The following is a 12,564-nucleotide window of genomic DNA, read 5'->3' on the forward strand; positions in this document are numbered from 1 at the left end:
ATTTATGATCTCTAAAGAGAAGCAGAGGGATGCACACAAAGAACAAAGGCTTAGAAATCAGGCAGACCTGGGTTTGAACTCAGGTTGTGTGACTTTGATCAAAATAGAGATCTCCCTAAGATTCAGCTTCTTCTATTCAACTGGAGACTCATACCCACCTCACCAGTCCCTTGTTTATTTATAAATATTATTCTCAGAAATGATATCAAGACTGATTGTCTTCAGTGATATGACATTGCTATCTCAATTAGATAATTGAGATGAAAAGAGAGATATCACAACCACTTTTACACCTGAAACACTAATGACTTCCAGAAATTCAATTGCCCAAAGGTTTATTGAGCTTTACTATATGTCACTTAAAGCAAGATATAAAGATAAGTACAATCCAGGCCACATTCTCAAGAGAGTGACAGTTGGGGATGAGAGGGGAATAAGCACTGATATACACATAGCAAAGGCTTTAAAGGACCTTGAGTGCTGTGGGAATTCAAAACACAGGAAAAGGACATATCTGAATAGGATCATTATGGAAGCTTCCTAAAGGTAGCAGCATTTCAGATGGGCATTGGAAGGTAGGTAAGATGTTAACAGGAAGAGATAAGAAACCTATTTTACATGGAAGTCACAAGTCAATGTTCAAGACACAGTGAGGTCAATAAAAGTGTCTTCAAAAACACATAAGAACATTAAGAGAGGGCCATGCCTTGAGGGTATTGCATGTGAAGCAGGAGTTCAGTGGTTGATACAGAAAGCAACGAGGAGTCACTGAAGATTTTTGAGGGTAAAAGAAAGATAAAATAAGAGAATTACTTCCAAGTGATTAATCTGGAAGTATATATGGGGGATAATCTTGTGCTGTGAATGAGGGTCAGTGTTTGGTTACAACTTAGGGGCACATTACCATGACCTTGGGTGTAGGACTCAAAAAAGATGACTAAAACATCATATGACAAACGGAAGATTCAAGGGCAGTTAAAACATTCATCAACAGGCAGTACCCTCTATGAAGACTGGGAAGGAGTGGGGGGCTCATGGATGAAGAATGACAAGGTAATACGTTGGTATAGGAGAGCAGAGTAGAGAGGTGGATTGTGGGAATGGCCAAGAAGCACAAGGAGTCAGGAGGCTGAAGACTGAGAAAACTGATGGGCCAAACAGCTAAAGGCACAAGGAGGAAAAACAAGAGATAAGGAAGGACAGGCATATGTGAACAGAAGAGATTATTAGACACCAAATTTTTAATAATCTGCAAAAAATAAAACTCAGGCCTACAAGTAGGTATCGTTGTTTACTGCTTTCAAGTCACTTAAAATCTCCCAATGTTCCATTTGATTCTTTGAAAACGTGACTCTAATGCTAATGTGAACTGATCTGAATCTGCTGGCAAGAGTCAGAATGCCTTCTGCTCTGTGGACAGAAAGCTTCTAGGTCAACTGGTCAGCCCAGAACCCACTAGGCAAATTTTTGGTATATCAAATTAATAGAATTTCCAAGCATTTTGGTGACTTCTACTTCTCTCCTTCCCTTCTTCCTCCCCAAATTCAAAGTTTCAGGCACTTCCAAACCAAACAACTGATCCCCAAGGCAACCTTCCTCTTCCACCAACCTCTTCATTTTTCCCAGAAAGACCCTAGTTTTCTGGAAGAGTTCATTTTCTCAAAACCAGCCAAGCTGCCTCAAGGTCACTGTCAAATGTGGAAATGCAGCATCAGAAGACCCCTAGACCTCATTCGAGAGGCTCCCTCAATCCTGTCCAATCTCGCAAAGGTGAAGAAACTGAAATTTAAAGGTAAAAGGCCCAATGCTAGCCTGTCAATTAAAGGTAGACACAGAGTGAGATGTCACTGCCCCAACTTCCCATCCCTCACTCCTCCTATTTCTCCTAATTAAATCATCTATTTCCCCAGATCACTGTCCTCCCCATCAGTCTTCTCATGGCATTTTTCATGTCAGCATTCCTGAAGGAGTAAATGATGGGGTTTAAGAGAGGTGTGACCACTGTGTAAAACACAGCAACTATCTTGTCTGCAGAGAGGGTGACACAGGGCCTCATGTAGACAAAGGAACAGGGTATGAAGAACAGACTCACAACTGCAATGTGAGAGGCGCAGGTGGACAGAGCCTTGCGCCGACCTTCTGAGGTCTGTGTCCTCAGGGAGTACAGGATGACCACGTAGGAAGCAAGCAGCCCCATGAAGCTGACCACTGAAATGGAGCCACCATTGGCGATGATCAGCACACCAATGAGGAAGGTGTCTGAGCAGGCCAGCTTCAATACAGGATGGACATCACAGAAGTAGTGGTCAAGGACCTTGAGGCCACAGAAGGGCAGCTGGAAAATGAGGAATGTCTGCCCAACAGAATGCAGCAAGCCCCCACTCCATGCTGCACCCACCAGGAGGCCACACACACGCCGGTTCATGATGACGGTATAGTGCAGGGGCTTGCAGATGGCCACATAGCGGTCATAGGCCATCACTGTCAGGAGAAAGATCTCAGTACCACCAAAGAAATGGAGGAAAAATATCTGTGTGATGCAGCCCTTGAGGGAAATGGTTTGCCTTTCAATAAAAGAGTCAAGGATGAGCTTGGGAGCTGTGACAGAGCAGTAACAGATCTCCACAAAGGACAGGAAGCTGAGGAAGAAATACATGGGGGAGGTGAGCCCTTTGCTGGCCATCACCATCACCACAATAAGGCCGTTACCCAGCACAATGGCCATGTACATGAGGAGAAACAGCACAGAAACAGTCTTCTGCACCTCCCTGTTGGGGGAAAATCCCAATAGAATGATTTCAGTCACATTGCTTGGAGTCGCCATGTTCTAAAGCGCAGGAGCTGAATGGACTGGAACCAAGAACTTGAAGAGCTCTCCTTCAATAAGTAGACACATCCCTCTAGGCCATGGAAGACAATTGTCATCCTTTCCCTCTTGAGTCCCCTCTCAGCCTTGGGCTTCTCCAAAACATGTTCTCCTTGAAACAAGTGGACAAAACAATAATCATCAAATGTCTGGTTTCATTCCTAAAATAGGATTGAGTTTGTAATAATGTAGTAAGTGTGTTCTCTAATGCAGGCACCTGCAGTAGGTAATGAATACTCACAAAGAAATGACAGGATATTTTCAACATAAGAACATTGAGCCTCAGAGATCCAGTTACTATGTCAGGGCCTCATAGCTCATACCTGAACGGTGCTCTGAATCCTTCAAGACTCAGACGTTTCCATCATACCTTAAGCTCCTGAAATGGGCCTGGTTGTATAATTTAGATTTCAGATCAGTCTTGTCTTACACCTTCATGCAGAACGAATGTCCTACAGTGAATGCTAGACCTTCTCAGTCTCATTCATCTTGCAACCTAACCTATAAACCAACTAGGCTCCCTAGCAGACATTTTTAAAAAGCGGGAATAGCAAAGGACAGTTATCAATTCTGACCACTGTCCATAAAGGAAGGGAGAGATGGAAAAGGGAGATGTGAGTCACTTGCTGATTGCCTCAATGTCTAAACAACATCTGATTAGACAGACCTGGCCAATGTCTAAGGAACGATTCAAAAATCACATAAGTCCCCCTTCCTAACAGCCTACTGTTCCCCAGATGTCCCAGCATGCTAACTGGGGGCCTCAGAACATAGAAGGTCTAAGAAGGGAAAGAGGCTGAGGTGGGTGCAGGATGGCCTCTTGAAGCAAAGTCAGGCTAGAGAGACCCCAACAGGCACTGCAGAGGTCTCTGAACACTGAAGAGGGTGACCAGGCACAGAGGATCCATAATCACAGCCTCCCCAGAGTGAGATAAGCCTTGCCAACAAACACAAAGGACCCCATAGTGGATATTCCCACACTTGACAGCCAGCTTGCAATATAGGCCAGCCCTCCACGGGGGGAGAGCAGCCGTGGCACTGTGACCTGGTGACAAGAACCCTGAGTTTGGAGTCAGAGGACCTGGACCTGCCTACCAGCTGTGTGACACTGAACAAATCCAAAAATCCCTGCAAGCCTGTCATTTTTATCAGGCAAACAAAAATCATGTCTTTCCATGGTGCTGTGTTGAGAACTGAATGACCTTACAAGTTTCTAAGCAAATTATAACTGTGTAAGATTAAAATTGATAAGAGTATCAGAATTGAGGATGCTTTAACTCTGCTAGACACTGTTAGTACAGTGTGTGCTGGGGACAAAGTAGAGGCTCCTACTTCACTAGGCAGTCCTGACACCCACCTTTGTTTGTGTGGTCTTGCAGCATTCTGGGTTCTGAGTTAAGCACCTTACAACAGGCCTACAAACAGTGGGCTCCAAAATGAAACGGGACTGAATATGCTCAGCAACATGCTAGCCCGCCACAAAACAGGAAATACTGCGTGAGTCCATTTATATGAGGTCCCTAGGGTGGTAAGTTCATAGACGCAGAAGGGAGAACAGTGGAGCCACGGATGTGGAGTTAATGGATGCAGAGCTTCAGTTCCGGCCAATGAAAGTTCTCGGATTGAAGGTGGCCATGGGTGCACCTGAATACCACGGAACTGCCCCTTAAAAATGGTTTAGGTAGTAAATTTGTATGTTCTGCTGTTTCACCACTATTCATTAATTAATCAGATTCAAATGATTCACATTCCTCCATCTCCATACCCACCTCCAAGCACAATGGTTGAAACTTGACAACTTTGTTTCCCACCCACGTTAGCTTCTGTCTTCTGCCTATTAGGGAGCCTGGTGAGTTTCAGAGGATTTGGAATAACTGAGTTGGAGAAACTCTGACACTTACTGTAGAAAACCCACTCCACATTATGGGGTAAGGCAAGACAGATATGACACCGTTGTTAGGCAATCACCGTAAGTCACTCTCCAGGAGCAAGAGGGATGGTGGAAGCATTTACATTTTGGAAAACACATACCTCAGTTCAAACATCAGCTGTGTGGCCTTGGGCAAGTGACTCAACCTCTCTGAGCCTGTTTCCTTATCTACAAAATCAGCATAAGACTATTCTCTCACAGTTGGGCCCTTCCCTGACCTCCCACAGTCTCTTCCATGTCCCACCTGACCCACCCTCCATTGGCCAATATTTCACCCTCAGATGTTTATGCACAGAGCAGAAATCATAGATGGGCATGTTTCACCCCGGTGGCAAAGATGGCTCTATTACTAGGCAAATAATCTCTGTGAAATTAGATTTGAAGGTACATGCTGTGTGTTTCCATCATTGCTTTTGATTTCAAGTATCAGAGAGTTCCTCACAGATGATTGGTAAGCACAACTTTAGATTTCAGATTTTCAAAAAAATAGCAGTGTTTTTCTTTCCAAAGTTATTGAAGGTAACAGAGCAAGATGCATATACAGTGTAACCATCAAACTTTGCTCTTAAATGTTAAAGTTTTTAAGTCTTTACAATGGATGAAAAGGAAATTAACATTTTCAAAACTCTGAGTAAACATGGAAAATATGGGGCAACTGGGTGGCTCAGCAGTTGAGCATCTGCCTCTGGCTCAGGTTGTGATCCCGGGGTCCTAGGATCGAGTCCCACATCAGGCTCCCCACAGGGAGCCTGCTTCTCCTCTGCCTATGTCTCTGCCTCTCTCTGTGTGTCTCTTATGAATGAATCTAATCTTTAAAAAAAAAAAAAAAGGAAATGGAAAACATTTGAGAGGTAATTTCACAAAGAGATCATCAGAGTGGTAAACCACCAACAGTGCAGTGACATGTCACCTTGGGGACATTAATTCTGACTCTTTAACTGGCAGGTCCAAGGATGAGACTCAAAAGGTAAGTATGTGTTCCTCTCAAACAGCAAGTAACTGCACACTTCCAGGTTTTGTGGTGAAGAAAACCTAAACAGGGATGCACTTAGAGAAGTCTAAACACAGTGGCCCAAATAAACAACCTCTGTGTACATTTTTCAAATCTTCACAACAAACTGCCCTACCGTATGATTTCTCACTACACCTTTCCTGACGTGGAACTCCTCATTCTGTGGATTCTGACAAATAATACTGCTCTGACCCGCCTTTTCCAGCATCCTCTTCTTGCACTTTTCCTCCAGTGATGTCTCTCACCAGAGGAGTCGCGCAGGGCTTCTCCTGCCAGTTCCCTCACAGCGCCATCACAAGCTGCTAGAATTGGAAAGAAGCTCAGGAATTCCCCCTCCCACAGAAGGGGGAATCTGAGCCCAGAACCACATGGCTGGTCAGACAGAGGCTGGACTAGACCAGGCTCCAGGGCTTCAGGCCCAACACCTGCTTCACTCTTCTCTCCTCCACCGGCTCCTCCCCTGCTGCCCACGCACAGCTGGCTTCCAGAACAGGAGTGGGAGTCACAGAGATAGGAGATTCTTGTTTGTAGCACAGGAAAAGCAGAGCTGAAGAGCAAAATATCAAAATATTTGCCAGCAAGAAAATGAACAATAATGTGGGCTGGCTCAGTTCTCCACTATCCTAATGTTATAGGTGTAATTTCCATGCAGATAGCCTGAGCCTCTCCCAGGTCAGGAGAGGGTGTTTCTGGAGTGGGCCAAACTGGGCTGCCAGGGCAAGAAGCCTGTGCATGCCAGACATGCCTTGGTGACTTGAGATCTTGGCTCCAGCACTTTGCCATCAAGGGTTGTATTGTTCTCTAGCAGTTTCACATGCCCCTGTCACATCTCTCCAACGTGATAGTGTAAGCTTCAAAAATTTTTGAAGTGTCTCTTATTGCCATTGTCACATCTTCCTCAGAGCTGGGAACTCAGATGTTAATATGAGTTTTTTATTTGATACCTGAATCCTCCATCTGCTACTATTTCAAAAACAAGGTATCACTGTGAGTGTCTTGTAAACAGCACAGAGGCTAAAGGAAATGTAGGGATATATAGTATAAAAAATAATAATAATAAGGTCTCTTTTTGAAAATAATTCCAAAACATGCCTCCATAGAGATTAAGTGAATGAACCCACCTTGAATATTGTTTGTTGCCTTGATTCTTAATTTTATCTTCTGAATCTTTTGTAGTCAGAAGACTGACTCACTTCCATTAGTCACTCCAGGAAAATGTATTTGCTTCACTAACAACCTCTACAGATAAACTGATAAGAGAAATAAAAGGTCTGTGTTAGGGTACCTTGGTGGCTCAGTCAGTTAATTGCCTTCAGCTCAGGTCATGATCTCAGGGTCCTGAGATCAAGTCCCACATTGGGCTTCCCTACTCAGTGGGGAATCATCTTCTCCCTCCCCATTCTTGTGCTCTCTGTCTCTCTCTGTCTCTCTCTCTCTCTCTCAAATAAATAAAATCTTTAAAAAAATAATTTAAAAAAGGAGTATGTTAGCGTTCATTGATCTAAAACTTGGAAATCTGGATTCAGGAGGTCCTCAGCAAAATGTATGCTTCTGTATAGCCTAATCTCCATCCAGGCTCAAATGAGACTAATGCCTACATTTCTACAAGAGAAGGCCAGATGTTAGAATATCTTAGGCCCCTTCAATTTTTCAAAAGAATTTCTCAAAAATGCATGAGTCAGTAGTTAATTAAAAACTAGCTTTGAAAATGGCTCTGCACTGGCCATGTTACTAGCAGCTCTGGTGAGAATCACCAATACAACTGCTCTCAGCCAAGCTACAGAGTTACTTTCTGGCCCTGTGATTTAAGTAGGCAGGAAAGACTTCAACAGGATAATGTCTAAGGTCTGCCCCATCAGCTGAAAGAGTAAGTAAATCTAAGAAAGTCTCCCCATACACGGATGTGTGTGGAAGCCAGAGTAACACCAGAAATGTGCCAATGTGTGTGTGAAATACTCTGCCTGAGGGTCTGCCCACCCCTGGTAAGGGCTCAGTGAATGAACTGCCTCAGAATCTGTTCCACACATAAAGGTGCCACTAGATTCTGGTCTTCTCCTGTGGACTCACCAGGTGCCATCAATGCCACCACCTCCATGTGCCTCCAGCACTTCATAACTTTCTCACTAAGAAAGTCACAGGGGAATGGAACAGAGCCAGTCTACTCTAACATCCAGCAGGTTTGAGGAAAATATTTGCTGGACTGTGAAACTGAGAGCATTTAAGGTGTAAGAGATGTAGACTTCGATCAGAGAATTAAATTCCCTGAACTTTTTAGCATCTCCTGTCTGGGGAGTTTCTGAGAAGAGCAAAAGTCAACTTCCCAATTGCTTCCTTCAGAGGTTAAGGAACATAGCTCTAATTAATCCAATTATGAGGTTGGTACTTCCACTTGTCCCGCATGATTAACCCCCTCTTATCCTGGCTCCTAGAGGTTTCCCTCTGCATTCTCAAGCAAGTGGCAGAGAGGAGCTCAGTATCACATCCCTCTGTCCCCACCACATGCTTCCTTAAGAGGTTCCTGGTGTTCTATTCTGACTTCACCCCTCATTAGACCAATGATGCCAGTGAGTTCCAGGGAGACTTGAACCCAGTGGACCTGGACCACTTCACACACATACTCCAACACATCACCTGATCACCAAACCAGCTCTGCAAGAAATATTAATGGAGACCCTGTAAAAGAAAGAGGAAGCCCAAAGAAATAATCCACAAAAACAGGGACTGAATAGGTATTACGAGGACACTAACTTCATATCTTTCGATAGTTACTCTGAATGTGAATGGGCTAAATGATCCCATCAAAGGACGCAGGGTTTCGGACTCAATAAAAAAGCAAGACCCATCTATTTGCTGTCACCTGACCAGAGAATACTAGACCTGGAAAAGTCTTCCAGATCACCTTGTTCATATTATTCACCATAAATGTGGGAAAATAGCCAGAAAGGAAAAAGTATTGTGCAGAGATATCTCATGTACTGGTAGCATTGCTAATCTGACCCTTCCTGACTCTTTCAGCTGCTCATTCTTAAAGTTCTAAGTGTTTTCCCACAAATTGTCAGCACGTGGTTTTCATGTGCAAGGGTTTCAGGAAGACTAGAGCTCCCAAATTGCTAGGCACAGTCTCCTAGAAACAATACATCACACTTGTGTTGGGCAGAACTGTGTCTTTCAACCTTTCTAACATCTCACAGATAGTCAAAGTACCACTCTACTATAGTAGCCACTATTCCCATTCAACAGATTCAGTAACCGAGACTCAGAAAGATTAGGAGGATGGTTTAAACCTATCCAACTAATAAACCGTCCACCTGGGTTAGATGCCTAAGTGTAACATTTCCTGCCCAAATACGTCCCCCATTAGGAAACAAAGAGACCAGTGGGAAACCAACATAGAAAATGCCCCCCATTTTCTTCTGCTCTGTGTAGTAATCCTGCTTCATCAAAGTTCTATATCTTGAGGCAAACAAATTGTGAATCTATGGTATATATTCGATCTCTTCCTCCTAACCATAATCCATCTGAAACACTGCAAAAATCAAACTTTTTTTTTTAAGATTTTATTCATTTATTCACGAGAGACACAGAGAGAGGCAGAGACACAGACAGAGGGAGAAGCAGGCTCCATGCAGGGAGCCCGACGTGGGCCTCAATCTCAGGTCTCCAGGACCAGGCCCAGGCCCTGAGCTGAAGGCGGCGCTAAACCACTGAGCCACCCAGGCTGCCCCATTTCTTAAAGTTCCAGAAATTATCACTACTTTAAGAAACCTATGTTAATTCCTTCTGCATATACATCAATAACTTCCTAATTTATTAGTTTCATACTAAATGACATTGGCTATGGTAGTAGGCTCAGCCTTTCTCCACTTCTCACTAAGAAAACTCTGGAGGAGAAAATATTGTTGAAAATTCTCAGTATCATTAACAGCTGGGAAGGACTTCTAAGAGCAGCAAAGGCTGGACAAATGGCATGGAGAAACACAAATAGTGATCCATACATGCATTTCTGCTGGCCTAAAGGATGTAGAGAGAAAGAACACTTCTTTGCCTTTTATCACACCTCCCTGCCACACAGCCACATATGCTTATGCACATGTACACACACACACACACACACACACACACACACACACACTATTTGCTTAGAAAGGTAGTAAAAATAACTAACATTTGGATTATTTTACTTTTTACAGTTTTATTGAAGTATGGTTGACAAGAAAAAAATTGTAGGTATTCAAGGCATATAACATGATGGTCTGATATATGTATATATTGTGAAATGATTACCACAGTCAAGCTAACCAAATAGAAACTCAGCAGCCATGAACTACAGTGAATGAAAAGAAAAATAATTCAACAGAGAACATTGGCATCAGAAATGATGAATCAGAAGAAAGAATCTAGGAGTAGAAGACAAGACTTTTGAATTTATCCAGTCAAAGGAGAACACAGAAAAAATGAATAAAAAGGTGTAGAAAGCTTGTGAGACTGTTGGTGGGAATGTGAACTGGTGCAGCCACTCTGGAAAACTGTGTGGAGGTTCCTCAAAGAGATAAAAATAGATCTGCCCTATGACTCAGCAATTGCACCGCTGGGGATTTACCCCCAAGATACAGATGCAATGAAATGCCAGGACACCTGCACCCCGATGTTTCTAGCAGCAATGTCCACAATAGCCAAACTGTGGAAGGAGCCTCGGTGTCCATCGAAAGATGAATGGATAAAGAAGATGTGGTCTATGTATACAATGGAATATTACTCAGCCATCAGAAACGACAAGTACCCACCATTTGCTTCAACGTGGATGGAACTGGAGGGTATTATGCTGAGTGAAATAAGTCAATCGGAGAAGGACAAACATTATATGGTCTCATTCATTTGGGGAATATAAAAAATAGTGAAAGAGAATAAAGGCAAAAGGAGAAGAAATGTGTGGGAAATATCAGAAAGGAAGACAGAACATGAAAGACTCCTAACTCTGGGAAATGAACTAGGGGTGGTGGAAGGGGAGGTGGGCGGGGGGTGGGGGTGACTGGGTGATGGGCACTGAGGTGGGCACTTGACAGGATGAGCACTGGGTGTTATTCTATACGTTGGCAAATTGAACACCAATAAAAAATAAATGTATTTAAAAAAAAAAAAAGAAAGTGGGCAGCCCCGGTGGCTCTGCGGTTTAGCGCCACCTTCAGCCTGAGGTGTGATCCTGGAGACCCGGGATCGAGTCCCACCTTGGGTTCCCTGCCTGGAGCCTACTTCTCTCTCTCTCTCTCTCTCTCTCTCTCTCTCTCTCCCATGAATAAATAAATAAAATCTTAAAAAAAAAAAAAGAAAGCTTGTGAGAACAATAGGATATCATTAAAAGAAACAGTCTAGAACTACTGCAGTCCCAGAAGGAGAAGAGAGGGAAAGGGGGAAGAAAGCTTATTTAAAGAAATAATGGCTGCAGATTTTCCAAATCTGGGGAGATATTTGGACATCAAGTTCATGAAGCTAATAGGTCACCCAAAATTTCAATACAAAATTATCTTCTTGAAAACTATTATAATGCAACTGTTTAAGAGCAAAGACAGAATTTTAAAAGCAGCAAGAGAAAAAAAAATCCTCTCACCCAAGAAACCTCCAAGGCTATCACTGGCTCTCAGCAGAGACCTTCCAAGCTAGGGGAGTAGAATAGTATATTCAAAGTGATAAAGGGAAAAAACTGCCAACCAAAAATACTTTATACAGAAGTAATCCTTTGAAATGAAGGCAAAATACAGACCTTCCCAAACAGACAGAAGCTGGTAGAGTTCATCACCACTATACTGGACTTAGAAGAAATTCTAAAAGGAGTTCTTCAAGCTGAAATGAAAGCATGCTAATTAGTAATGTGAAAACATGAAAATGTACACCACACTGGTAATGATAAGGATATGGTCAAATTCTGAATACTCTAATACTGCAATATGGTGGTATGTTAACCACATAACTGTAGTACACAGTTATATGATAAGCCCACAGCTAATCTCATACTCAATGGTGAAAAGCTAAAAGCTTTTCCTCTAAGATCAGGAAAAAGAAAAGGATGCTCATTCTTCACCACTCCTAGTTAACATAGTACTGGAAGTCCTAGCCAGAGCACATAGGCAAGAAAAAGAAATAACAGGCATCAGAATTCAAAAGAAAGAAGTAAATTGTCCCTGTTTGCAGATTACATGATCTTATACATAGAAACCCCTAAAGACTCCATTAAAAAAACTGTAAGAACGCATCAACAAATTAATTAAGAACATGAAATCAACATACAGAAGTCAGCTGTGTGACAATACATTAAGAATGGTCTAACAAAGAAATAAATTCTATTCATAATAGCATAAAAACAATAAGGTACTTAGGAATAAATCTAACCAAGGAAGTGAAAAATCTGTACACTGAAAACTATAAGACTTTAGAAAGAAACTGGAGAAGACTCAAATAAATGGAAAAATATTCCATATTCATGGACAAAAAAGAATTAATATTGCAAAATGTCCCCACTACACAAAGCCATCCATAGATTCAAGGATATCTCCGTTAAAATTTCAGTGGCATTTTTCACAGAAATAGAAAAAAAATCCTAAATCTCATATGGAACCACAAGAGACTACAAATGACTAAAGCATCCTGAGAAAGAACAAATATGAACATGTCACACCTCCTAATTTTAAACCATATTACAAAGGGGCACCTGGGTGGCTCAGTCACTAAGCACCTGCTTTGGCTCAGGTCATGATCTCAGAG

General features: G+C 42.5%; 1 protein-coding gene across 1 annotated transcript; it reads right to left on the minus strand.

The window, feature by feature from the left end:
- Positions 1-1,894: 1,894 nt before the first annotated feature.
- LOC112663101 (olfactory receptor 4X1) lies at positions 1,895-2,824 on the minus strand. The gene has a single exon (XM_025451689.3). The coding sequence runs from the start codon at positions 2,822-2,824 to the stop codon at positions 1,895-1,897; it is 930 nt and encodes a 309-aa protein (XP_025307474.3).
- Between the last annotated feature and the right edge of the window lie 9,740 nt (positions 2,825-12,564).

Source organism: Canis lupus, chromosome 18 (assembly GCF_003254725.2).
Source record: "Canis lupus dingo isolate Sandy chromosome 18, ASM325472v2, whole genome shotgun sequence".
NCBI classification, from domain to species: Eukaryota; Metazoa; Chordata; class Mammalia; order Carnivora; family Canidae; genus Canis; species Canis lupus.